Genomic DNA, 27,644 nt, shown 5'->3' with positions numbered 1-27,644 from the left:
CGCTGAAATAGATAAACATTGTCAGGGATTGTGAGATGAGCATTCATATTGTCCAATTTTACGCCTTTTCGAAGCGAAGGTTGTTGATGCGCCCTATCCGACCGTTCGCTTCGACATCTGCTAGATTGCTCTCGAGGTCGATGTCGACTAGGGCTGCTGTCAACAGGCATCTGCCGCCCTCCAAGACGGGCTTCGCATTGAGCAAAGATGTCGTTGCAGCGGCGATCCCGGCGTGCGTTCAACATCTTGACTCGTTGCCATTTCAATGCTGATTGTGATGTATTATCTTCATGCAATACATCCAGCATCCCCGTAGCAAGACAATGGATAGAGGAATACAACATTGGCCCTCTCGCAGCGACGCAGCCATTGATCGACGTCTCCCAAGGTGTGTTGTATCCTCCCACCGCCCTCTTCCCCGCTAATATTGCGCCAGGCGTCCCGGGTATTCCACCGCCTCCATCCCTCCTAGCCGCCCTCGCCCACCATGCCTCCTCCCCACTTTCGGCAAAATACGGCCACATACGAGGCGAGCGCTCGCTCCGTCGCTCCCTACTGGAGCGTATGCAACGCACCTACGGTCCTGGAGCAGATCTAAGAGTAGAAGATCTAGCCATCAGCGCTGGTGCGAACCTTGCGTTCGTGAGCGTCGTGATGAGCGTCTGTGACCCAGGCGAGGAGGTGATCATCCCTGTGCCATGGTACTTCAACCAGGAGCAAGTGCTGATGATGCGTGGCGTTCGACCCGTAGCATTGCGTACGAGGCCCGAGGACGGGTTTGTTCCTCAAGCAAAGGAGGCAGAGAAGCTCGTCACTCAGCGTACTAAGGCTATTGCGCTCGTGTCGCCCAACAACCCAGTATGTCTTCCTTCACTATGAAAGTACTATGAAGTTAACTCCCCTGCAGACAGGTGCCATCTATCCACCTGCTCTGCTAGCGCGCTTCGCCCTCCTCTGTGCACGTCACAACATCGCCCTGATCCTGGACGAAACATACCGAGACTTCTGCCCATCTTCCCCACACGCCCTCTTCTCTCAGTCACTTGTACCCACTCTTTCCGAATCCGACGCATCCGAGCTCCGACAGGAATTGACAAAAGAAGAGATAGAGATAGCATCACGCTGGGACTGGCGGAAGAACCTTATCAGCCTGTACAGCTTCTCGAAGAGCTACGCGGTGCCTGGGCATCGGTTGGGCGCAGTCGTGTGCGGGGCGGAGCTGATGCAGCAAGTTGAGAAGGTGCTGGATTGTCTTCAGGTACGTTCGGTCATAGATGGTCCTGCCTAAAGACCATACAGCAGATCCATGCTAATCCGCTGTAACGTAGATCTGTCCACCTCGCGCCATCCAACTCGCTCTGGCAGAGCAAATCCCGGTGCTTGAGCCATTCGTACAAGAACAAGCCCACACCCTCGCACACCGACATGCGGTGCTCAAGTCCTCTCTTCCTTCATCATGGAAACTCGCGGCCCAAGGCGGATTCTTCGCCTACCTGCGGCACCCCTTCCCTTCCCACTCTTCATACAGCGTCTCTCAGCGACTTGCGCTTGAGCTAGGAGTTGCCACTCTACCGGGGAGATTCTTCCAGCCTGAGGAAGGGGCGGAGTTTTGGGGTAGCCGGGAGAGAGCAAGAGAAGAGGACAGATGGGTGAGAGTTGGGGTGGCCAATGTGGACGAGGACGGTGTGAGAGGGGTCGGAGAGAGGCTCGAGCGGGCGGTGAGCGAGTGGGGTTGGGAAGTGGAGAAGTAACTCTGTAAAGAGCACGTGGAAGTGGTAAAGCCGGAAGAAAGAAAGACAAGAGGATGGATGGTACGAAGGATCTAGATCTTGCAGAATGGAAATTAAACTATCGTTACCAGGATATTCTGCTGGTCGGTCATGGGCCATCGAGTCACGGTCGGACCGTTCAAGGGAGCGAACTAGCACTTGTTGAATATCAATGTTGATTGTACACGATACCTCAAATTTGATGACCAGTCAGTTTGGACACTAGCTCGATGACAAACGAAAAGCTGTCCAGAACGTCGAGGCTGTATAACCGACCCCGTTCTACTTCATTCAGAGGAATCTGAATGAATTAATTAGGACGGGGTCTGTCAAACGCTTGATGAGCACGTTCGTTCGCAACGCATCCCCTTCCTCGCGGTTGGCGACATTCATTCTCCGGCGCGTCGCACATTCTCCTTGCTCCTCAACGATGCACTAACAGGAGGCTTACAGTATATATTATCCTACCCAAGTTTCAATTAGTTTATTACTCGACCCTCAAAACCGTCGTTCGTGTTTTACCAATTGGCAAGATGAAACCGGAGCCGAAAAGTTCCGTTTTCATTTCGATCTGTTACCATCACTACACCTTCGAGTTTTCAAGTCAGTGGAGAACGGTAAGCATCTTTGAGTTATGCTGTCCTCCGCGTATTGAAAGGAGGAAGGCAGACGCGTGGAAGATGCGTTACACCAGCTCCAGTGATAAGTGAAGGGGGTTCATTGTATCGCTAGAGACATCTTCGTTGGATCGGTCACTATGTTTCATTCTCCAATTCCAATTCTCCAGCTTCTCCCTCCCCTTGGCGGATGAAACGTACGCTATATAAGAGGCACGGCTTGATGACGAGCAGGACGCAGCGAGCCGGTCTCATCCCCCTTCAGTCCTTCAGTCCTTCAGTTCACTGTTCTCCGAGGTGCTGGTCACTTCTCAACTCACTCCCCTGTTCTTCAACCATAACGATGCTCTTTTCCAAGATTGTTCTTCTTGCTTGGCTTGTCGCCAGCCAGCTGTGACTCGCGTATCCGGTGCGGCGGTTTGATTCTCGTAGCGAGAATCGGCTGGAGGCAAGAGAGGGTTATGCGATGTTATGCGTGTTGCTTTGTTTGTCATTGAATTCATTCCTCATTCCATACCAGACAAGAAAGGTCTTTAGACTCAATCGATATTCCGGACGATGTACTCCTCCTGTGAGTTTGTCTGTGATTATCAAGATGGTTGTTGTTGACATTGAGGCGTGACCACTCCATAGGCGCTCCACAAATGGGATGGAATGGGATAATGATCTGTACGTGGTTATCATGACAGCTCCGACATGGACATTGACTTTTCCCTCATAGTACAATGCGCGACAAGCCGCTGGCACCATTGAAAGGCACCATGACTCGGATCAAGTCGAATGTCAAAGCCGTGGCTCATAAGATCGCACACCCTGTGGAAACAGTGAAAAACATGAAGAAAGCAGCGTCCGGGCTGAGCATAAAAGTTCTCGGCACACACACACAAACCCTTGCTGCACATGGACCTCCGTCACACGTTGGTGGACAAACGGCCCATTCGACTACGTCGAGCCTTGTTTCGTATACCGGGCATGCATCAACATCCAGCGTTGATTCGCGTTCTTCGGGCATTCGAGCCTCTATGTGCATCCGGGACTTTCATCTACGTCCAGCCTTGATTCGCGTTTTTCAGTTCAGTCGTCTTCTCTAGGGCATTCAAATCCGTCGAGCCTTTCTTTGCATCGGACCAGCCTTGATTCGCATTCTACACCGCCTTCGTCTGCGCCCAGCATTGATTCGCACTCTACAGAGCATTCGTCCACAACGAGCCATGTTACGCAATTGGGATATGACAGTTCATTCTACACATTAGGCAATCCGGACATCAGTCAATAGATTGAGTTAAAATAACATTCTTCTGTACTTCAGATCAAGTGACAAATTAAATAATAACAAAATCACATGGACAAACTAGTCGGGCTTATCAACGGCTGGACCCTTAGGCTGATGCTGACTTTTGCGCATGGAGGTTCCTACTAAGTAAATACATCAGTAAAAACTGCGACCCGCTAGCTACCGCTATGGTGGCTGTGTAGCACGGATCGGACCCTTAGGAGGCCTCCCTTCCTTATAGGGATAAGGGTCTCACCCACTGCTATAATACTGCTATGAAAGAAGGGTAAACACCTACATAGCATAGCAGCAAGGATAAATTGTGTCTCTGGCTTTGGCAATGGTCAGGAATGCAACCACAGTTATCTGGGACCCTGACTACCATTGAACATCATGGCAACACATAGAAAGTTGGTGATATCTCTGCAAAGGTGGCTCACAGCTCATAGGGTCTCATGTTGACGTGACCATTTTTGACACAAGCACATTGGGTCCCAGCTGCTTTTGTGGACCTCCTTGGGAGCCATACTCGACTGGACCCCCCTGTCCAGTAAATGTGGATGCATCAGATATGTGAAGCACATCAAAGATGTATATTTCAAGATAACAACATGAATGTTTCCCTATCAAGAAATGTATTGACAAGGAATGTTTTGCAGGTATCCAGAACCATCTCAGATGTCCATGTCACACTCATAGCTGTACCAGCATCTGCCAACAGCATCAGCATGCAATTGCATTTAATGGCATGTAGATCAATTACACTAGCCAAAGGCCTTCTGCTACCATCCCACATGGGGTGAACAATCTTAAGACCAGAAGAGTGTAATGTTCCCTTCGACATTTCAGTACACCACTCCACATAGGCCATTGGTCCTGTCATTTTTCCTTTGAATAACCCTGCAGCTGCATCATGATAAAGCTGGAATATCAACTTCAGGTGAGCCACTCAATACACTTTATCATTGCAATACATCAGTCAATGAGAACAGCAACAGACTGTCGAGAATACACCCACTCATGATGTTCTTAGCTCCTTTCTTCTCATACACAAGGACCATGTCAAACCTGGCTGGGTGAGCACAAACAAGTTTTTTTTCACCCTGCTCCCTTCTGCAACATGCATGAGCCATGGAAAGATGCAGTTTTTTGTATGCATCAGAATTGTGGAGCTCTCAGTGAGAAGGATTTTCAAAATTAACACAGCCCCAGCCCATCACTTTGGAGAATGCCAGGGGAACCAGATCTGACAGCAGGTCATGAAGCTGTGTTTTTCCCAGAATCCTGTCAGCAAAGTTACATAGAGCCCCAACAAAATCCAAACAGCCCCATTGAGCCAGATCAGTGATGTCTTCTATTCCTAAAGCTGGGAAAGTGGGTTGTTTGGCAAGGATATACTGTGTTACAGGGAAACTGCCACTTTGCAGATTGTGTCGAGAGGTTGCTTGTTTGCTTTGAATATCCAAGTCCTCTGCCACACAACTTGAAGCTCAGTTGACATGTCCATGAAAAACCAAAATATCTCTCTCATGCAGTCATGAATGAACAATATCTTCAAAAGAAAATATCTTCTTGTGCCAGCCAACCCAAATTGCCATTTCTTGGGTTGAGGTCTCTTCATGACCACTGCTCTCACAGAAAGGTATTTTGGCCAGGCTGATATGAAGACGTTCTGTGATCTCAGTTGACCAATTATCTAGCAAGCCGGCTTCAAAGATTGCCCACATATAGTGGACAAGGGCATGCAATTTAGGAATGCAAAAAGAATTTTCTTACTGTCTTCAGTAAAGGTGCCTCCCAGATTTGAAAGTGTTTGCATACCTTGGCCTTGAACTCCAGTTTCTTTAGCTTGGCATCAAATTCCCAGTGAAAGGAAAGAGCTTTTATCTCTATGAAAATCCAGCAGTACTTTGCACAAAAGCACAACTGTACGATCCGAGTGCAGCTCTCCACATGCAAGGTACAAAAACGTAACTAAAGCTTGGCAAGCTCTAATCACTCCTACCCCATCAGATCCCTTCTTTTCCAAAACAGAGGTTCTGCATATTGCTCCAAGTATGACACATGCCATATCTTTGTATTCCTGTCTGGTCATCTGCAAGAGTTTGGAGATTCCACTCTGGAAGCTTCAAGCTCCATGCATTGGTGGGATTGCTTGGAAACAGCAATTGAGCTCCTTGTTTCCCAGAATTTGTTGGAACCAGATAAGTAGATACTTGAACATGCCCTGATGTAGTTGATGCAGAATGTCCAGATACAGCGAACAATGTATTTGGCAATGAGGTAGTCTTGCCCAAAACAGGCATGCCACAGCAGTAAACAATAATGCTTTTGCAACCATCTTTGACAAGTGCAGTCATCCTGATTGGGTATGGGTCCTTGGATTGATTTGAAGCTGAGAAGCAGTCACCTTGACTGATGAGTTCTCCTCATCTTGTGCTGAGTTCAGTACATCTGGATTGCCTGGAGTCAAGGACTTCATTCCCAACAGTCTGTCCAGAGCATGCTCTAAGACCTTCTGGTCCCTTGGGATACAGGGGTTTGCATATACTTCTTCGAGAAGAGGCTCCATGCCTGTGAGCTCAGTACCCATTTTGGGGTAATGTATGTTGCTGATTGGACAATGACAAAATTTGATGCAGCTCAGCATGCACTGTTCTGGGTAATCAGCCATCCAAGCAGCCAATATCAGAAAACATTTTCTCCATTTCCCATCTCCAGCAAGCATAGGGATGCTGAATTCTCCTGCTTTAATCACTTCCTCCATGAGATGCTCCAAACAATGGTGTATCAGTCTATGCCGGGCAATTGTCACATCCTGCTCACTGAGCCCTAAGTTGTTCAGCTTGTTGGTCGGCAGATACCTGAGAAGGATGGTTCCTCATTGAGTAGGGGAGGCATGAATAGACTTTGGAAGATTTCCAACAATTGATACATAGAGGGGATAACCAAACTGATCACCAGTGTGTTGTGTCAATAGCGCCTTATTGCTGCCAAGAATCAATGGGACAATTGTTGCCCCCCAGCAGAAGGTTTCTCTACAATGCCAGTGTGTTACCACATATCCTGTGGATTGGGGTGTTTCCTCCCTTACCTGGGTTCACCACCAATTTCCGGTCCACATTTTGGTCAAGCAACAATACTGGCATTCTTCATCCACAAAATGCTTCTCCAGCACAAAGTGCAAGTCCTGCACAAAGCATACATCCCTGAACACATGTTTGACAGCATCCAGCAGGCCACAATGCCAGAGAGTACAAATTTTGTCTGTCTGAGCCAACCAGAACTCTGTCTTTTTCCATTGTAATCCTGGTATGGGAAGCAAGTTGTCCACAATGTGGTTTAGCTCATAACAGTTTTTGAAAGAGAGACCAAGAGATGTGACAAGCTGGAGTGGACATTGTCAGCTGCAGAGGTTAAACTGGAACAGGTTCATACCTTGGGATCCAGCAGCTGATTTGCTGCTGCTTCACTGGGGGCATCCAGTTTAATCCAGCGCCCAACAAGCCAGTCCACTCTAGATCAGAAGGGAAAGTAAGGATTGGCTGTGCTAGAAGCAGGCATGGTCTTGGGGGGTTCTTCACAGAGAATCTGCCCAGCTGGTGGCATAAAATGTTGCATGAATTTTTGACCAGACAACAGCTCATCAAAAGCACCTTCAGAAACCTTAGTTGCAAGCATGAGGTTGTGGTTTTCTGGAGCATTGGGAGGCAAGGACGAGGGTATGGCACTAGTGGCCAGCATGGTGGGCTGATTGAACCAACATGGCTCTGCCACCACATCCCCAATGCCCTCAAAGAGCACTGTTTTGTTTGCTGATTCATGTTTGTCCATACCAATGGTGGCCTTTTTCTTCATCAGCGGCTCGTGGGATTGCAGATACTCTTGGAATATGTTGTAACATGGTGTAGATGGTCGTTGATATGCATGTTGTTTGAGCTCAGTCCAGGTATCAAAGGATCCACTGCAGCTGACACACTCTTGTGTAGGATGTGTCATAGCTCAGTCTTCCAGAGTCTGTAGTAGAAGTAGGTAGCAGTTGGTAGATTTGAGTAGAACAAAGTAGACAGCAGGAGACATAGTTAGATTGCAGGAGACATGGGTAGAGAGAGAAAGAAGTGACTACTGTATATCCTTAGAGACCGTAGGAGTGGTACTATTCCTTAGCTCCTGTGATGCACTGCCTTTTTATAAGCTTGCAGCTCTGATAATATGCAAGAAGTTGCATAGCATTCTATCTAAGTTCACTGTACAAATACAAGGGTGTTGTCTCTACACTGACAAATTTGTTTGAAAAAGGTCAAACAAGAAGAACATCAAACTATCACTTGAACTTGCAGCATGGATTGGAGAGACTATTCTTCTGAGGAGAAATGAACGTTGATGGTAAATACCAGTCCCATTCATTCAGCCTCTAATGTCAGTGCACCCTACATGAAGAGGGTGGGAGAGACAGATCCAGGCAAATGGGATGGTGTAGAACACATTTCAGGCGACCTGACTGAATGGTCCCTGGGGTTGCATCCAGGAGCTGAACCTGACTGGAGCACAGTCCCATGGTAGTCTGTGCTGTTGTGAGATGTCCATCCCCAATTTGCACACATTCCACAGGCTGATTCGGAGATGATTCCACATGTAGGGGTACAATGGCATCATTCTCTTTGATGGCATGAGGCAGTGATGAGTCTCATCCTGCTGAAGCATACTGAGTCACTGGAGTCAAGGCTCCAATGGGATTGGTGAGTATACTGAACACAGGGAGAGGATGCTGTACCAAGTCCTGGTGTGGGGCAACAAAGTCTGCAATTGGGTTTTCAGTGAAGGTCTTGTTCTGTGTTTCTTCTGATGATATGACAGGCCACTCCTTATTTGGGGACACAAAGGACAATACACCATCACAGAGGGGTAGTGATCTATTGGCACTGGTGAAACCTCAGAAGTTCAGCTTGTACACAGGGGAATCTTGCACAAGGCTGGGTTTTTCATTTTCATCTGCCTCAAAAGGGCTGGATAACAGGGTCATTCTTCTGACTGGCATGGGTGAAGCAGCTCTCTCATGGTGATCCTTCTGTGAAAGCATTCCTGGGAGATGATCAGTGGGGACAGTGCTTTATCAGGGAAAATCACACACCAGGAATGAGGGGATGAATTTCAGTGCTGGGTGACATAACATTGGAAGCCATGCTGAAGACAGGGTTATGCACAAGACTGGTATGAGCTTGGCAGATGTGCAGGGATGGAAGAGTCTTAGCAAAGCTGCGTCATGGGTTTATTTCAAAGTGGCTCATGGTGCATTCTTCTTCATAGTCATGCATGGTTTGTTGAGACAATGAGTGGCCCACTGCTGATTGGTGGTCAGATACTCAGGAGAAGCTTGACATGCTGACATGGAAAGGGTGATTGTCAATGGTGGAAGTGCGGCCATTGAGTTTCTCAAGGGGTGCACCAGAGCGTACTATGGAAGTTGCAGGTTGGGCTGACTTCTGTGAGCATTCTTCTGTCTCAGCTGCTGACTCTGTCACTCCATTCACATTCATGTCAGACAAATTTGTGGAAACATTACCATCCCATCCAGTGATGGGAGTGGACCAGTCATATTCTTTGTTGATGGGCAAAGTTAATGGGGAAGATGAGGTTCTGGGAATCAGAGACAGAGTGGGCTTTGTTGCCACAGGTTTGCAAACGCAGGCAGAAGGTGAGTTTCTCAGGTCAAAAGATGCAAATGATAAATCATTGGAGAGGTTGAGAGCCCTGAGTTTGGCTACCACACCCTTGGCATGTCTCTTGGTTGCACCATGAGAAGGTGAATAGGCCCCACTACCAGCCCTGGCACTCCCTTAGCATGTGACCCTACAATGACAATGAAGACATACCAGGTGTTCTTATAAAGTTGCTCCATTCATTTGCAAAACCTTGTCAGAAACTCCAGTGAGAAATCTGTTATTTCTTTAAGATGATGCAAATACTCTTCGGACCAACCAGCAGCAGAAAAGTGATATTGAGCTCCAGTTTTTTTTCTGCCACTTTCCCACTGTCACAGGGCACATTCAATCTGTTTTCCAGTCAGGGAATAGCAAGGACAAAAGTTATATGAGACAGTACTGCTGTTATGACAAGGGCCAGTAGAGCTGGCCTGCCTTGTAAGAAAGCCTCTCTATGCTTCACTCCATTGCTTTTTTTGGTTTTTGAAGAAGGAACATGCATAGACAATGTCAATTGCCATGTGCTGGTATGCAAGGCTTGGAGATTGTGCCTTCAATCAGTCAGAAGATGGCCTGGACAAGACATGAAATGTACACACATGATTGTCAGCAAATATGAATAAGTCTTCTTTGCCTGTCAGTCTCTGCACCTCATGGGCAATTGCATCACAGGAACCCAGCATAAGAAGAGAAAGATTATAGCAAGTTCCTATTACATTATTGGTGACTTCTCCTCATAGTGGAGACATGTGCTGCTCAATCTGACCATATCATCAAGGTCCATTTTACCAAAGGTGGGAACAGTCACTATGCATAATATTACACATATTGTCTGCAAAATTTGGATTGGTTCTGAAGTGTGCAAGATGTTTTTGAGTCAAACCCAAATGTTCACATGATTCCTTGAATGCACATCTGACCCATTGCAGACTAGTGGGCGAATCCAGGAAAGCATGAATGCTCACAACTTTAACTTGGTACAGACCATTGGCATGACAAACAATGCTTTGAGTGCATGGGGTCAACCCCCCCATGGTTGCATACATTCCAGGCTTTCTATGTTATCAGGGGAAAACAGGAGTAGCATATCCAGTATTGTGCTCTTCAGTATTGTCTGAATCTGACATCATGCCAGATAGTTTGTCATCCTTGGCTGTTTCCTCAATGCATTCATCTGACCATTTGGGAACACTAGGAGAGGGCGCTGATGGTGTGAGGCCGCACTTTTTTCTGTTTGGGGGTTGTACAGGCCTGGAGGAGACTGTCTGATACTGCATGAATATATATTAGCCAATCTTCCACACTGGTCATGGAAGAGGTCTAACCTGAAGGGCAGAGAGATGAGTGCTCTGTGATTGCACCATGCAATGCCAATTGATCTTGCTGGACACTGTAAACCAATTTGAGTACTAATCAATGGCACCCTTTTTTGGTCTCTGAGGCACACCTGGATGGGTTTGCTTTTTTTACCCTCCCTTGCCCTTATCTGGCATGTCTATATTGCTTGTTCTCCCTGGGTATGTCCCTGTGAGTGGAACCAATATCAAAGTATCTTCATCCAACCAATCAACCTCATGGCTCAGCGAGTCAAGTTGACGATGAGAGTGGCAGGCAGCTTGGAAATGAACATGATGAGCAGCTGACCTGCACTCATGGTGCAACTGCTTGGGCAGTGTTGAGTGCCTCACTCTACCCTGGAGTTCAGAGTCACAAACTTTGACACCTTCTGGGTCAGACTCTGACAGATATTCATCACTGTTTGCCACAAGCTGCTCTAGATAAAGCACACGTAAGTACTGGGTTTGGTCCATGTGAAGCACAGGGTCTGACTATCACATTAATGGACTCACCATCCTGTCTGCCAATCCTCCATGGCACCACTGACCCTGTACTGATAAGATGTCTTCTTGTTCTTGAATCATGCATATGGTTTGTATCCTCTACTTGACTCATGATCAGTTTTGGATCTGCCAGGTATGTAATCTTGTACTGTGCCCATGCTTCATACTCTGCTGGTTTCAACAAATCATTTGGAGATACTCAGGCTTGGAATGTGCAGCCTGAACAGTATATGGTTGAACCAAATCAGGCATGTGAAGTGCAGTGCTCCCTTGTCACTGTCAATTTTGGAGTAGCAATCACTCTATGAGATAATGAGGCAGTGGAAAATCTGTGTCTGTCAAGTGTTATGCAACTGCAGTGGAGCAAATGGGACTACTAGTCAATGTTTCACTTGGCTGCTCCTAACCAGCACATTGAGTGTGAGGGGTTTCTTAGTATTGAACTAAGCATGTACTGACCAGGTTACAGACTTGATCCACTTGGAGGAGGGAGATATGGAGGAAGTAAAGGCTGTTGTAATGAAAATCTTGCCGTTTTTTTAACCCTTGATGAACCTGAACTTGAAGGAATCAAACCTGTAACAGTGGGTTTGCCAGGATTTACTGCCCTCCCAGGTGGTATCACAAGAAATACCTGCATATCCCGAGTCACATTGATCTCACAATCTGCCCTTTTTGGTGCACCATTATAACAGCCAATATAATGGTCAAAGTGTCCTACACAACCACTGAAAAAAAACCTAGATACTGTAAACAGCTCTGTCCATTTATTCAGTAGCAATTTTGCATGCTGACTTGATGAGATTACTTGACTGCTGTTCTGAGCTTCAAGAAATAACTGAATTGTCTTACTTGGCTCAGAGCAATACACAACTGGATGTTATCCTGTGACCAACAACTTGCATTCTCCTTGAACCGGAAAGCTCAGATGTAGGTTAGTTCTATGTGAGCAGTTGATTCACATCCTGTGGACATACTCCCATGATCTACCAATGTCTTTTGTGGTCTATCCTGTTATACTGTCTTCTATCACAATCTACCAAAATCTATGTGGATAATATATATATGGAAATGATTGACGGAGCTTGATGTAACAGGTACTGATGGACAAAGAAGTCAACCAGGGGCAAATTGTTATGGGGTGCAGTCCATATATTCATTGCTTGCAACTGTATATATTACTGTGACAACAGTATGTATAAGCATTACATTTTATGAGTGTGAATAGCCAACAGTCCATTAAGTTTACTCCTTGTCCGTCCTTAAGGTACCATTCATTTCAATCCATCATAACATACAGAGTCTTAACCATAATTGGGGATACAGAGCATGTGTAACCTCTTCAGAGCTTAGAGTCATCACAGATAGTTGCTTCATATTATAGCTGTAGTCATTTCAAGTAGGGCATGGAAAGGATTATGCAGGAGGACAATTGGTTGGATGCTGCCAATTGATGCTGTAGTTGAAAGCAGAAACTAGATTGTGCTTGGGCAATGATCTCATGGCTACAATGGTACTCAGGGCACTAAAAGCATTTTCTCATTAGGATACTCCTGTAGGAAGGGGGAAAGATATTCATAAGCACTTGTTCCCTAACTTGAGTCTCATCTCTTCATACTGTTCAGGAGCAGCAGACAGAATGTCTAACTACATTTGAAAGGCAGATGCCAGGTTGATTTTGCCTGTGAAGCATGCTTTGAAGAGGATGCTGGTGAAAATCCTTGCACCAAAAGGACCAGCCATATTGAGAGTAGGCTGCAAAGGGTATGCTTAGGGAGCTTCAAGGAAGAAGGGAAAATGCATATGTAGAACGATGGAAGTTTCCATATACAAAGTGAGACTGATGGAGTAAATGATGGATGTTGCCAACAAAACGTGTGAGATCGTAGCAGCAGTTTGTGATAGTCTTGTGGATAGAGATAGTAGGATCAATCAGGGTAAAAACCTCAGGCCATGCATTCTTGACAGCATTCCATGCAGCAGCCTGAAACCCAGAGCACATTGACTTCCTGACATTGAAAGGACCACTATTTCATGGTTGTCATGGGTTACACTCTCAGTGTCTATGCCCAAGAAATGGAACTTTGCCAATTGAGGTGTCCAACAAATGTACGTCACATGCCAGACTGCTTGGACACATGAAATGCAGTCTGCCCAAGCACATTGGGATTGGGATGCCACTTGCAGAGGCAACTGGAGCTTCATTCAGCCCAAGCTTATGAAGCTGTGACAGAAGATACTCAATACCATAGCAAATGGGTGTGGATCATTGGCCAAGTTCACAATTCAAATCACTTACTGGCTGTTACTCACGACACCTACATCAGTGAAATCAATTGTTACCTGTATACATTCACCATCTGTTCCCTCTTACAGGACTATCTTTGTAGTCATCCTGCAACACTGGCAGAGCAGGGTCCTGTGCTCCAGACTTTGTAAGTCTTCTCAGACATGGGATATATATTCATGCTAAGATTTGTCAGCATTTCGCCCATCACTTCCCAGCAGATCAAGACTCTGTCCCCAGTACCACATGATGACCTGGAATGCAAGGGGTATGTCCTCACAAACAATTGCCAATCTTGCAATTGTCTGACATCATTCACAGTGTAGGTGACCCTGATGGACCATTGATCCTTGAAATATTTCATTGTGGTGATATAAGCTATGTACAGGAGGATGGAACAGTCTCGAGGTTCAAATTACTCAAGCGCAAGACAGGTTTCAACGTGGAGTGTAACTGTTCTGTCACTCACTTTGTAGTTGAGGAAGCAGGCTGCCCAGTCATCACCTGCATGTCCAAGAACACCCTTCTCACCATGTATAGTATGCATGTGGATGAAGGGAACTCAAGTGATGGCACTGACAAATAGGATGGATAGGCAGGTTCTTGGCCCAGTGCACTCCACCTTCCCAGAGTATGTTGTTAGTTCAGATTCTGTCTTGTCACAAGGTCCACATTACCAGAGTATGCACTGTTGTTAGTTCAGATTTGGTCTCATCACAAGGTGTGTTGTACTGGAAGTGGATGGACAATGGATTCTGTTATTGCATTGACCACACTTGTCTGCCTGTGAGTGAGCCCATGAGACATTGCCAGATAACTTGAACAGCCTCATGGCTTCAGAACTTCTCCCGGATTTGCCTCATGAATAAAAGACATGGGTATGCCTGTCTATCTCTCATACAGTACTGATGCCATGGCACAACCATGTAAGTACAAGCTCTTTGGTCACATTGACAGGCTGGATGACACCAACCTTCAGTAGCCGGCCTCCCCCCCTGGTTGTAGTATTTTCCTGTTGGTGAATATGGCCTTGCATACAATTTTGACACATGTGCTGTGAAAAGACAGCCACCACATGGATGGGCATCAGCACAGGTGTGTGACAGTTTCCCAGTCAATCTATTGTGCTGAAAACAAGCCAGGTACTTGGTACACAAATCTCATCTGGATACTTAATGATGGGGGACTGCATTACCTCCAGGATTTGATGTATGCTGGGTATGGCTCCCCTGAAGCCTTCTACCAAATAGCATGCAACCTGCTGTATGCTGAGCTGGTTGGCTGTTTTGCATCCTTGATCAAGTCTCTCTACATGTTCCATGTCCCTGCCCAATGATGGATGGACCTTATGGATGCTTTCCAACTTGGTGGCATGGAGAGTCCTATCCCAAAGGCTCCTACCCTGGCCATGCTGGATGTTTGCAATGTTGGCCAGCAACCACACCCCAATGCTCAGATCCCTTGACCAAGTTACTATTATGGGCCAATGAATATTATGGATTGGGTCATGTGGTTCATCCATTTCTCCTGTCATCTCCAATGGCACTCATACTTGAATAGATTTGCCATCCTTGCCCTGGTCCAGCCCAGAGGCCTCAATCTGCCAATGAGCTTGCACCAAAGAGGAGGCACTTAGGGATTCCAGGAAACTCACACAGAGCTGCTGTGCCAACGATTATGTAAGCAGCAATAATGTGCCACCCAACAATTGACTATCACATGTTGCACATATGCCTGAAATACATTTACTAGAGCAGCACAGTCTCGACCCTGTTGTAAGTTTGGTTTCACAATGACAGTACATTTGATTCAATTTTCTCCTCTACATCCTTGTATGAATAGTACATTTTACCAAATAGTATATATGCTGGTGATATCCTCTGCACCCAGATGAATGTCCTGTGGAGTGGATTGGATTTCTCTGGATTGCTCCTCTTATCCATGCCTAACTGAACCTCAAAGCACATTCACTAAGAAAAGGACAGAAAGGGTACTATGAAAACTTGTGCAAAAGAATCAAAGCAGGTGCCATGAGGGGCAAGAATGCCAAGTCTAAGAAGGCATCCTGATCTGTGACTGAGTCAACCCCAACTTGCATCTGAAACATACTGCTCACACCAATATTATTGCAATGTCACATCTTCATGCAGGAAGATGCCCATTTACTGAATTGTTCTGCCCTCCTCTGCTCTTCCATTGTCCTGCAACCCAGGAAGAGCATCTGATGATTTATTGTAACCTTTGATATTTGGCATCACATCAATATGGTCATCAGCTAGATTGAGTTCTTGTTCCATATGAGACAATAACACCACATGGATTTGGTCCCTGCTAGAGCTCACCTCCAAGCAGCATAGAATGGCCAAATACATGTTCCAAAACAATGCAAGGGTAATCTTGGGTTTGCCAACAGCTGGCAAGGAGTTAGTTAAGAGCATTGGCTTGTGTAGAGGACAAACCTGTATAAGCAGCTTGATATGCATGCTCAAACTCCTCAGGAACTAAGTCAAGCACCAGATGGTTTGGTGGGGCATACAGTTGCTTGACATGCTTTAAATCATTCTCATTTGCTGAAACCTGCATGGCTAAGTGGTAGATATCTAAGCACTGGGAACACACATAGTCACCTTGAAATCTTGAGCATTGAATTGCTTGGGTTGATGAAGAATCTCCATGGGAATGCCCACAGGCAAAGGGTTTTCTCTATTGATGCCAGGAGGTGGCTTGCTGGAGTTGTACATTTTCACATATTCATCAATTTTGTGCTGCAGCTACAGAATAGCAATGCAGCAAATGCATAGCTTGATGGCCTGGTGAACATGTGTGGAATATCAAACAATAGCATACAATGTACCAATGGAGAACATTGCACAGATTGTACCATCCATTCCACATTCCATCCTCCAGCAAATCTTCATATCCTGATGCAAACTCCCTTTGGAACTGGATCAACTTAGACTCAGGTTGGGCCTTGATAAGTTGCAGCTTCCACTTGTGGAAAGATTGCCAAACAAGCAATGGATCAAGCAGTTGGCATAGGAGTGTGTGTCCCTTTGCAATGCCATTGTTTTGACTACCAAAAACACTCTGAGTGTATAATGGAATGCCTAGTGAATTGTGAGAGACAGCTGGTCATTGTTTTGAGGAACTTGCCTTGAAATTGTCGTGCCATTTCTAGATAGTAGTGAAAGATAAGATGTGGGCTTCTCAGGCTTCAGTTAGTCCACCATACTTTTAACCATAATATTGCCCTGCTAAAAAGCTTGATGCAGATATGGAGAAATAACCCAAACCATGGCCATTTATTGTCTCAATCAATGGCTGCCTGCAAACTTGTTTTCATTCCAGATGCTTGCCTTTGTGTTTGGCAACTTCATCTGGATAATGAATTGTATTGTACTCTTCAATTAAACATCTACATCATATTAAATGGGTTTATGAAGGAATCACCACTACAACAGGCAGGCTCACCTGGATGCCAAAATGTTTGTTTGTCACAACCAGTCTGCTAGCCGCTTTGCCCTGATGCACCTGGCACTTGACACACCATGCTCTGCTCATACAGCCTCTATGTGGGGACCAATACTTTGTATTGTATGCCATTGCTGGTGCACACTCTTCAGTCACATTTCTTCTCTACACCTCCAAACTGTCCAAGGCCTTTCATTAGTGAGTGATCTAATCTTCTGACATCAACTGATCAAGGCTTACCCCAGTGTCCATCCATTCTCTTGCCCTCCAACATCCTGCAGTATTTTCTCCACAATCTCCGCATCCTTTGCCCCATAATTCCAGTACTGAACAATGAGGGGTTTTAACAGTGCATCAGGAACTGTAAGATTGTTTAGCATGGATATATGGGGGTGATACACTTGAACATCTACCTGTTTGATGGTGTTGATTGGGTTGGCAGATTCCTGATTCTGGGGAATTTGGTAAGGAAATGGGTGGCAAAAAACAGGTGTCTCATGGGAGATGACCAGTATTTACTGCCACCCCCATCTCTGCTCAGCCAAGATGGGATACAAGCATACAATATGGTGAACTCTGAAGTGCATCAGCAACTTGTAACACCTGGGTATGTGTTGTGGTCTTCCAGAGGATTTCTCACATGTTGCTTCCAGATGCCACACCTGTGATTTGCAGGTTATCTTTGAGAACCATGTTTCCATGGGACATTTCTCATCATGCCTCATTCAACAAATGCCTCTTGATATACACAATAGCTATGTCAATTTCACACCTCATTAGACATCAACAATGACATGTGTTGCATTACTCACTCTGCATTGCCATGCAGTACTATATCTCTACCATAATTTCTGACACCCTCTATTGACAAAGAACCACCAAAAGCAAATACCAATTAATATGTTCAGAGATCTCTGTTTCAATCTCTCCAAATGACCATTGAAAGAACACTGGCAGCATGTGTCAAGAGCTCCCAAAGATACCAATGTTCAAGTTGGTCTTGCTGTGCATTCCGGCGCAGCATTCTCTGGTGGTTAGTACTAGTTTCCAGAATGATTGTGTTTTCTCACCTGTTACTAGAATTGACATCTGCCACAGAATTGTGCCTTTTGGATGGTCTTGTCAATGTTTTACTCCAAATGTTGTCATAGCACTCAGCCCTCATTTGGGTCCTTCCAAGTGAGCATTTGACCAAATAAATCTCAGCTGAATGGATTTCAGCTTGGTTACCTCTGGGTGGCCAAGGCTACAGTGCAATCATCCCTTGGGATGGACCAAAAAGTATGTTTGCTTCCTTGTATCTTCTGCTGTTCTTTCCACTCACTATTATGTACATCATACAGAACAGCATGCAGAACCAGCCAATCCTGCATGTACCACACTGACAGATGGTTGCATATTACTCCTTGAGTTGCTCTTGTTGATGGGAGACAAATTGGCGTGATCACACCATGTGGTTTTTGTCTTAATTGGGGGAGATACCATTCCAAAGTGGTTGATCTCCCAATGTGTTAATGTTGGTTCCCCCTCCAAATACCCCTTGGACTGCATGAGGCATAAAAGGCTGACTGAGCAACTGCATGAAGTCTAAAATGCAACCAGCAATTGCTCCACCTCCTATACTCCCTTTTCGCTTCCTCTGATCCTCCTTATACTGCTTTTCTTCCTGCACTTTTTCATTCACTAACCCTTTGAAATATGCCCCATCATGTTGTTTACTATCTGTTCCAAAGTGATGGCCAGCATTGTGTCTAGCACACATTTGAGCTTGCCAGGGCTTGTTCCAAGCAAACCTATCCTGCAACTTGATATTTGTGGTCAAAAGTGTTGTTGCAAAGATAGTTCCCCTTGGGTTCATTTTCTCTGTTTAGTGTCTGATTGTCTGATACATGCTACCATTAGGAATTCAGTCAGTTGCCATCCTTGTCTCCTGCCAGATGCCGGATGCAGGTGCAAGCCATGTTCCCCAGATCTACAAATGCTCCTATTAGCATTGAAGACATTCAAAAGGCTCTGTTGAGCAGCACTCCTATGTTTGAAGACAGGAAGTCTCCGGCCGGTGCACAGTCTCATATTGTTTCAAAGTGCTCCACTAATGTTGTCTCAGGTGTCTTCATAGAGAAGGGCTATTTCCTACCTACAGCCTGGTTGGACTTCAATACCCTCATCATGAAGAGATACCATGTGAGGGTTGATTGGATGTGGACTATGCTGTCTGCTGTAGTTAGCGTCAATGAGAGACCTGACTCTCTTCTCGGGTGGCTGGGCTCATTTAAAACTTCACACCCAGGGACAATTATCCTTCACAGTGATGGCAACTCCTCATCTGACAATCTTCTGTTCAAGGTTGGTGTTGGATCAAGAGTGGCCTGCAAACGCTGGTTCATCCAAGACACAGACACCTGTGATGCATTCAATTTAGGAGGCTTCCTCTGCATCAGCAAAACAAAAGAAGCAAAGCTCCTTGCTACTGAGATGACCAATCTTGTGTGGGCCACTGCTCTGCAGCAACTTGTCATCATTGAGATCAAGGAATTCAGAGCAAAAGCCCCACTGGGACATCCCACACATGCCATTGTCATTCCTTTTGTTCACTTTGTCTGGAGTGGCCTGTTCCATGTTGGCCACAGTGCCCCTTCAAAAGCCAAGAAGAAAAGCAGAGTTGGTCTAACCTACCTTGTGGAAGAACTGATTGAGGGTGGGGAGGATGGTTTTGTGAAGTATCTGCAGAACTCAAATGCTCAGCTGCTGTTTGTCAAGGGACCAAAGGGCGACATTGCACAATTTCTCTCATTTTCCCAGCATGTTCAGTTCCACAAGACTAGCAGATTGGTATACCTATCAGATTACCAAGGTATGTCTAAGTATTCCCCATCGATGGATCTGACTGACAATCAGAAAGGAGTGGGAGGGATATTGACAGACCCCCAAGTAATGATGAATCCATGAGTGGCCATGGTCAGATGAAGCCCCTCAACAGATCACTGACTTGGAGCTGTTCAGTCCATAGTTGACTTTCTGCCAAACTCTTTGGCGGGGGTAACATGCTGACTGCCTTCAAATCTTTTGCTGTGGAACACATTTGAAATTGGTACTGCATTGCCTTTGAACTTCAAACCCTTGACCCTCAAGCATCTTAATTCCAAGTTTGAGCTGTACTGTGCAGATTGTGTTATTCAATGGAATGTGTGATTTGGTGCATGAGGGGGGAGAGAGAAATATAACACTGTGCTCATTCCTCAGCCCTTGAGCACTATCATTCCTAGTCTGCGCCATACTGTGCAGATTGTGGTATTCAATGGAATGTGCGATTTGATGCATGAGGGGTGTGAGAGAAGTACAATAGACTCTCATGCTCATTCCTCAGCCCTCAACTACTGTCATTCCAAGTAAGTTTAGATCATGCCGTGCAGATTGTGTTATTTGATGGAATGTGCAATTTGGCACATGAGGGGTGTGAGAGAAGTAAAATAGACTGTTATGTTCACTCCTCACCCCTCAAGTACTATCATTCCAAGTAAGTTCAGATCATGCCGTCAAATTGTGATATTCAACAGAATGTGCAATTTACCATATGATGAAGCATGAGAAAAAGTACAATTCTGTAGCTCAGTTATCAGCTTTGAAGCACTACATTAGGAGGTGTGATGCAAGTTGTGCAATTTTATCATACAGTATGTGTGACAGGATGTCATGTTGTCAAGGACTTGAGGCACAAGGGACTATTTCTCTTGACTTCAACACTGATATGTACAAGCAGAACACACTCATTGTGTTTATGGTTACACTGTTAGTTTTAATCCTGCAATACAGCATAGCAGCTTCAGGATCATATAAGCTCTCAGTGAAAGCACAGAATGCAGGAATCAGTGGCAAACTGTGGAATGATTAGATTGCTGAAACTTCAGTGATTGCAAACACAAGAACCTCCCTTGATGCCCAGCCAACTGATGAACAACCCCACCTCCGGTAGGGTGTGTCAGGCCGATATTCCCATGGCTATTTTCAGGCCCTTGGAGACCATTGCAGGGTACTACAGACCCTCACTATGCAGATAATGCACCCCAGCAATGAGCCTTGGCCCACCACGGATATTCGGCATGGTGACTACTATGATTCCCCAGGCAACAGGACCACTCAGATATTTGGCATGATGACAGTGGGTTTCCTCTGTGACGGGATTGACCCACCTGGATATTCGGCATGTCAATGCTTGCCTTAGAGAGGTATCTAGAGACTGGGTTAGTATAGAGTGCAGTTTTCAGTAGCTAGTATAAGTAGTTTCCAGAAACTCCTGTATCTAGCTTATTCTGCCCCTTTTCCATTAGCGATTATACAGATCCAATTATCCCCTTACTGGATAGGCAGATTTGACTCGACTCAGTGTACTCGACTTGACTTATTGCAACACTTGACTAGACAGACATCGAGCTCCGATTTACCGACCAATTTCCGACAACTCAGCTTCAGGCTGACTCCAGCATTTCTACTGATTTCCCCCATCTCTCCCGTCTTTCTCCAGCGAGTTCTCGCACACCACCCATCGGACCAATATTTCGGACACCTCTTGGGTTGGATCACCGATACAAAAGAGCCCTTCAGGTGTTTTAGCCTGAGATAAGGCCACGTAGGGTTGGCCTAATTGTGGTCAGTCGCCTTCATGTCACAACATGGAAGCACAGCCGTACGGGAGTCGAAAGTCCCTGTCAGGTCTACAGAAACATTTTCCATTGTTTGACCTTGGGCCTTGTGAATGGTCATTGCCCAAGAAAGTACGATGGGTAACTGTCCCGGAGGAGATGAGCGTGGTCAGTTATAATATCAGACTGTGCACAAGTCACCTGGTTACGCTCCGCCAAAGGAGCCCCATTCTTTCCTTTGATTACCCATTTTTCGTAGCCCACGAGGTCATAAAACTCACCTCGAACGGTGGTCCATCGCACAAGTGGGAAGACTGTTGCTTTTCTCCTTTCTATTTCTTGTGGAGTGAGATCTCCCTTGGGATCGATCTCGACCAGGTCGACGACGTTGTCCCAAGCGTTTTCTTCTCGCTCCTTGAGATCTACCCACACACCATCCCGCTTGCGCTCCCATTCAGACAAGGTCAAGAAGCCCAATACAATGCCTCTTGTGCCATTTGCAAGGGGGGAGCCGTCTTCCCTATTTCGAGTCAGAAGAACCGGGGAGCCCCGCGCCAGGCGCAAGAGTTGAGCGCCCATTGTAGAGTTCGTTTTCTCCTCTCTTTCGAGAAGCTTTGGATCCCCGCGATCGAGAGCATGGTATTGGAAAATGACCCGTTCTAAGCGTAATAACCGCACTTCATTCGCCGTGTCAACGAATTTGCGTTTCGGGAATCTACTATCCATATCAGCGAAGCAATCAGCATGACATAAAACCTACAGCAGAATGGGCGGAACTATGTGCGCTCTCTTTGACTGCACCCGATTCAGAGAGTGCATAAAACGGGTGCCTTTGTCTGACAATTTCCCAATCCGGAGCTCATTTAAGAACTCGATAAAAGCTAGAAAAGTAGAATATCAGTTAAGGTTATTTCGGATCTGGTTGGCTATACCTCTATCCTTCTGTCGAAGAACCTCGGTAAGTTCAAATACGACTTGAACACAGTGGTGCCAGATTTTGGCCTCAAACGCAAATGTTACCCGATCACCCTTCGCCTCGACGGGAGGAAGCTGAAAGAAGTCACCTGTAATCACCAGCTGGAGGGTACTGGTCAGCATCTGGATCTGGACTTGGAGCAAGCCGAGAGGAGGTCAGACCTGAATACCACCAGAGGGTGCAGCGTTGCCCCGAACATAACGTGCGATTTTTTCAATCTTGTCGAAGAGCCAAGCGCTTATCATTGATACTGCACCACACCGGTTAATATGCCACGCATAATGAAGAAGAGAAATATTTCACTCTCATCAATGACCAGTACTTGAGTTTGCATGTATCTCTCCCTTGCACACGGCCATGAAGGTATGTTCTTCACATACCAATCAACATGTTGTTCGCCGATGCCGATCGCCGCCCATGAATGAAGAGTCCTGCCACCTAGCGCCACGGCCGCTAGACCTGTGGATGCAGTTACTGCTACTGCATCTGGCTTGTCGTGATATTTCTTCTTCAGCGCGCCAATAATGTGCTTCAAGGTAAAGGATTTTCCTGAACCTTCACAGCACACATCAGTCGACATGTGAGGGCCTAATTATGTGATGTACGTACCCGCAGGACCAGTGAAGAATACCCCCTTGTCTTCTAGCACTGCAGCAAGAACACGCGCCTGTCCATCAGTAAGCGTTTCCTTGCTGCCAACGTCCAACACCACAAGGGCTTTCGCCGATGAATTACATCTTCGAATGCGAGCGGCATCGGCAATTGCCATCTTATCTTTGGTAGTAAGCTGTGGCTTTACTCGCTCCGGTGCGCATGTTGGGGCAAGCATGGATGTTGACCCACTGTGGATGGATTCTGAAGTCGATAATGTTGGTACAGCCGGCTTTGTCGGCTTGTATGGCTGCACAATCGACATCGCGCAGGACACAGATTTTCTCGTCTCATTGGATGAAACCGCGCTTGTATCACTTTTAGCTTTCAGGGGTGCACTCAGCTGTGGCTTTACTTGCTGTCGTACGTCCGTAGCGGGAGGGGAACACGCCAACCGCCGGAGGGGCACGTTAGAAACCGATAATGTGGATATGGCGGGTTTTGTGGCTTTTCCTGATGCGCTTATGATCGAGTGGGTTACCGATTCCTCTGCCCGATCGGATTCAGTCACCATCGTGTCATCATTCCTTGCTTTCACGAGTGCAGTTGATTCCATCTCAGACGTTGTTTTCTTCAAGCCGGAGCGCTCATCCCCGGAGAAGCGCGACTCGTGCGCTTGTGTCCTTTGTAACAACTCGTTCGGCCTTGTGAATTGTTCCCTTACCCCTTGAGTGGGAGCTACAGCTTCTCAATACGACGTAGTCATCGGCCTGGAGGGAGGCGGGGCCAGAAGAGAGGATGACGAAGCCGCCTTGCTGATTGGTTGCAGCATTTCAGAGAGACGGTCCAACATGGTGGAGAGATTGGGAGGATAATCTAAACGTTGTGGCCCATCGTCGGTGGCGGAACATTGTAGGGGGGGAGCAGGAGTAAAGAATTCGAGAGGGCGTTTTATCATGTTAGATGCGGTTCCCAACCTTCTCTTTCGAGAAGAACCTCGAAAGACGCTTGGAGCAGATGGTTGCGGCTTTTCTAGAGGAATTGCGGAGTGTGAAGCCATACTACTGGGCGGGGGCACAGAAGACGCATCTATACCCACGCCCTTAGCCGTATTCATCGAGTAGCCAGTCGATAACACCGGTGTAGAAGAGGTTTGGAAGTCTGACATGGCTCGGAATGCGTGCCCAGCCGTATTCGATTCATGACTTTTGTGAGAGTCTTTACTCCGTGATTCAGCTTCGGGACTGAGGAAAAGGAGAGAAGAATGCAGGGGAGTGATTCGAGACAGATCCGGCTGGTATTCGCCGTATCCCATCTGATTAGCAGTTTGGTTGCCCGTCGCGATTCGTAACAGTCGTGAGGCTCTGAGAGCGGTGCTGTGGTCGCGCGGAGACCGTGGGCTCTGATGGCGATATGAGGTCGTCGCGTCAATGAGTTCGTGTTGGAGGAAGTCTCCCTCCTCCGGTTGAAGAGAAGGATCGTGTATAGTTGATCCAGGTGGCTCATAAGTTGGGAGGTGAGTAGAAGTGTCTTCGAGGTTGGGGATAGGAATGGGTCTGGTTGGCACTCCGTCTTCACCTTGCAAAAGTTCGCCCGATAAGGATTCAGCACGTGCAAGAGCATTAATGTCGACTACGGATACGTGCTCGGCACTGATCGTGTTACTTCTCGAGCAAACAGGATCGACATATGTGTCAGTCTTGCGCCCAATGAGCCGAGAACATATGATATCTTCATCAGTGCTATCGGTTAGAACCATGCCGCTGTGAGCACTTAAATTCAGTTCACCTCGATATGACCGGTCAAGGGATTGTGATGGGACTGGCGTGCTGGGTACGAGGATCTTCTCCAATATTCAAATAGCTGCGCCATCCAGCATAACTGTCTTTGGGACCGTATCGTCTTCCATCGCATCGTCTTCAGAAATCTGTGACGAGACTGGTGTGCTGGGCACAAGAATTTCCCCCGGCATTCAAATCGCTGCACCGTCTAGTGTAGCTGTCTTCGGAACCACAGCATCTGATATCGCATCGTCTTCAGAGGGCTGTGACGAAACTGGCGTGCGGGGCACGAGGATCTTCCCTGGTATTCGAATGGCCGCACCGTCTAATGTAGCTGTCTTCTGGACGGGGGGTTCCGACATCGCGTCGTCTTCCAAGGCATGTGCACCTCCAATGGCAAAGAGTTCGCTGGTATCGGCATACCTTCCGGGCCTCTCATCGTCCACAGCTGAGTCGTTGGCTTTCTCGCCCGGATCTTCCTCTTGATAAACTTCGTATAATTGCGAGGGTGTTAGTCGTGTAAAGATGCTTCCCGAGATGTGAATAGCTGCGATGTCCAGTGTGGCTCTCTTCGAAGACAGCGAGCCCGAAATCGCCTGGTCTTTCAGATCGGATTGAACTCCAATTGAACAGAGGTCTTTGGTCTCAGCATATTCTCCGTGACTCTCGTCGTCGCCCGCCAAATCGTCATCCTTATCATCAGACGTCTCCGTTGGTTGATGTTCAGCATTGTTGGCTTGCGGTAATGTTTGTATATGCGACCCAATAATAGTACCCATCGCATGCTCCGTTGAGTGGTTCTGGAGGCGTGAGGTACGAGTGTCGTCCAACGATGCTTCCTTGCAGTCTGAGAACGCAGGGTCAGACAAGAGCGACGAGTCAGTCGGGATCTCATCTTCAGACTCCGAAGACAAATCAGAGTCGAGAATGTCCGTGGATTATGGAATCCACTTCAGTCCTGCAGACGACGTCTTGTACCGTTCAAGGTGGCACAGATTCAAGGCGGCAAAACTGTACGTGATAGAAGTGCGAGACAAAATCGCAGTGATTTCTTTTATTCTATCGTCTTCGGTGCTCATTTTTGTGCCGAAAGACTCGCTGGATTCTCCCGGCCAATGTGATGCTGCTGCTGAGGGCGCCGGCCTCCGTGACGGCGGACGGAGGTGCATGGGAGATGTTATTTGCCACGTCACGTCGCCAGGCCAACCTCGAGCATTATCCATAGGTAAAAAGCACAAAGAATCGGGATATGATATTCCCAGTGAACGCCTTGATAGTCCTTGTATCGTCTGAGGAAGCTGGCATAATCAAGTGTTAGAGTTTTGTCATATGACAATTGCAACATCATAGCGTGTTATGGCACGTCACGTGCAAGTCGATTCCGTGAACGCGACACACAAATGAATCTCTTGATAGACACAGTGATGCCCTTGCTGAATGACAAGAAACACCCTTCATTGTGTTTCAGTGTAACTCCATGATATTACGTTCAGAAATTCGCCGGTGTCTCAACTGGAATGGAAGTGCAGAAATGCATTGAAACGTCACGCAAAATGCATAAGGACCTTATCAGCAGAATGAGAGAGGATGATGAATGAGAACAAGAAGATGTGCAGATGTCAGTGTTGGAGAGCATGCCAGGTATCATGGAAGAAACTCTTCATATAGCCTTCAGAATATTGCAGGTCCCATATGGCCTGGATCTTCCTCCTCATCAGCTTTGCCCTGAGGATGAGATTATTGAGAGATGGTCAAAGGTGTGGTTGGCCCTGGTGGTGTGTGTGTTTGTTTGGCATTGTGCTGACTTGCTGACATCACTGAAACAGAATGAATTCATTGACTTTTGGTTTTATATAGAGCTACCAGATCAAACACCTGGCATCCTGCTAGACTTTGTTGAACAAATCATCCAATTGAAGCAGACCTTGGGCTGACATGGTGTCACAGTACATGTTGACAACAATGACGTGATGCTTGAAATGCTCCAAATTCCACTGCTTTGGTTTGACAAATATGAAGATGCTCTAGCTCTCTGGAAGGTGAATCAGGACATGCTACCTCCCAGTCCTTTTGAGATAGGAAGTGATCTCAGCTTTCTAGAATTGTCAAGGGAAGGGCCCCAGGGCACTCAGTGTTGCAGCATCCTCTGGCCAGATCATCTGCATCTCCTTCACTCCATGTTATGGCATGGAGTGCTAGCAATTATTGGAGACCCACCATGATTGAAGCTGTGCAACTTGAACACATGCAAGCCTTCATGTCTGATACCAGTGATATCTGGGTTTGTTGGATTCTCCAAATCAAGTGCAATAATCCATCCCATCTAACAGGCTCTGGCAGATCTATCAGCTAAGAATTGGTGCATTTCTGCACAGGCAGGGTTGCTTTGTTGCACCATGTTGCAATATGTTCTGTATTCATGTGATCTGGTCTGGAAATTTGACAGCAAGCTGGAGACAATGATTCTGTGGTGATGCTTTGTACTTGTCAGGGCACCAGCTCATTGCTTGGTCAAGAGACATGACTAAGCCTTTATGACATGGAAGTAGCTGGTATACCTTGTCATGTGCTGGAACCTGCTGGAAGGATTGGATGGTCAGGTGACCTGCTGTGCATGGCTGTGCATGACCTCATATGACCTCATCCTTGGTCATATGACCTGATCACCTGACTAGGCTGAGTAAGCAAGATGTTCT

The 27,644-nt window shown here is 46.6% G+C and overlaps 5 protein-coding genes across 5 annotated transcripts; 1 reads left to right on the top strand and 4 right to left on the bottom strand.

The window, feature by feature from the left end:
- The first annotated feature begins 282 nt into the window (after window positions 1-282).
- Window positions 283-1,859, top strand: DACRYDRAFT_68219 (PLP-dependent transferase). Its single transcript, XM_040775866.1, has 4 exons — window positions 283-388; window positions 437-858; window positions 908-1,258; window positions 1,329-1,859. The coding sequence occupies exons 2-4, from the start codon at window positions 565-567 to the stop codon at window positions 1,749-1,751; spliced, it is 1,068 nt and encodes a 355-aa protein (XP_040627613.1). The 5' UTR covers window positions 283-388; window positions 437-564; the 3' UTR covers window positions 1,752-1,859.
- Window positions 1,860-15,651: 13,792 nt separating this feature from the next.
- Window positions 15,652-16,480, bottom strand: DACRYDRAFT_54140 (uncharacterized protein; the record flags this gene model as incomplete). The annotated part of the gene is made up of 3 exons (XM_040775234.1): window positions 15,652-15,948; window positions 16,105-16,254; window positions 16,337-16,480. Coding segments are annotated over 3 exons (591 nt in total), but the record flags the coding sequence as incomplete, so codon positions are not given.
- Window positions 16,481-21,446: 4,966 nt separating this feature from the next.
- On the bottom strand, window positions 21,447-23,492 carry DACRYDRAFT_108781 (uncharacterized protein; the record flags this gene model as incomplete). The annotated part of the gene is made up of 5 exons (XM_040768734.1): window positions 21,447-21,598; window positions 21,649-21,745; window positions 21,802-22,120; window positions 22,957-23,131; window positions 23,186-23,492. 5 exons carry the CDS (start codon window positions 23,490-23,492, stop codon window positions 21,447-21,449), a joined length of 1,050 nt encoding a protein of 349 aa, XP_040627611.1.
- Window positions 23,493-23,915: 423 nt separating this feature from the next.
- DACRYDRAFT_117144 (uncharacterized protein) lies at window positions 23,916-24,956 on the bottom strand (the record flags this gene model as incomplete). The annotated part of the gene is made up of 1 exon (XM_040770327.1): window positions 23,916-24,956. Exon 1 carries the CDS (start codon window positions 24,924-24,926, stop codon window positions 23,916-23,918), a length of 1,011 nt encoding a protein of 336 aa, XP_040627610.1. The 5' UTR covers window positions 24,927-24,956.
- Window positions 24,957-25,139: 183 nt separating this feature from the next.
- On the bottom strand, window positions 25,140-25,727 carry DACRYDRAFT_16663 (uncharacterized protein; the record flags this gene model as incomplete). The annotated part of the gene is made up of 1 exon (XM_040771218.1): window positions 25,140-25,727. The coding sequence occupies one exon, from the start codon at window positions 25,725-25,727 to the stop codon at window positions 25,140-25,142; it is 588 nt and encodes a 195-aa protein (XP_040627609.1).
- Window positions 25,728-27,644: the final 1,917 nt, after the last annotated feature.

The sequence above is a fragment of the Dacryopinax primogenitus genome (genome assembly GCF_000292625.1).
Source record: "Dacryopinax primogenitus strain DJM-731 SS1 chromosome Unknown DACRYscaffold_12, whole genome shotgun sequence".
NCBI lineage: Eukaryota > Fungi > Basidiomycota > Dacrymycetes > Dacrymycetales > Dacrymycetaceae > Dacryopinax > Dacryopinax primogenitus.
This window is presented reverse-complemented; position numbering and strand designations above follow the sequence as displayed.

Coding starts and splice junctions, on each gene's coding strand:
- DACRYDRAFT_68219 (XM_040775866.1), top strand. CDS start 565: ATGCAACGCACCTACGGTCCTGGAGCAGATCTAAGAGTAGAAGATCTA. Junction 859..907: donor TCGTGTCGCCCAACAACCCA/GTATGTCTTCCT, acceptor ACTCCCCTGCAG/ACAGGTGCCATCTATCCACC. Junction 1,259..1,328: donor AGGTGCTGGATTGTCTTCAG/GTACGTTCGGTC, acceptor GCTGTAACGTAG/ATCTGTCCACCTCGCGCCAT.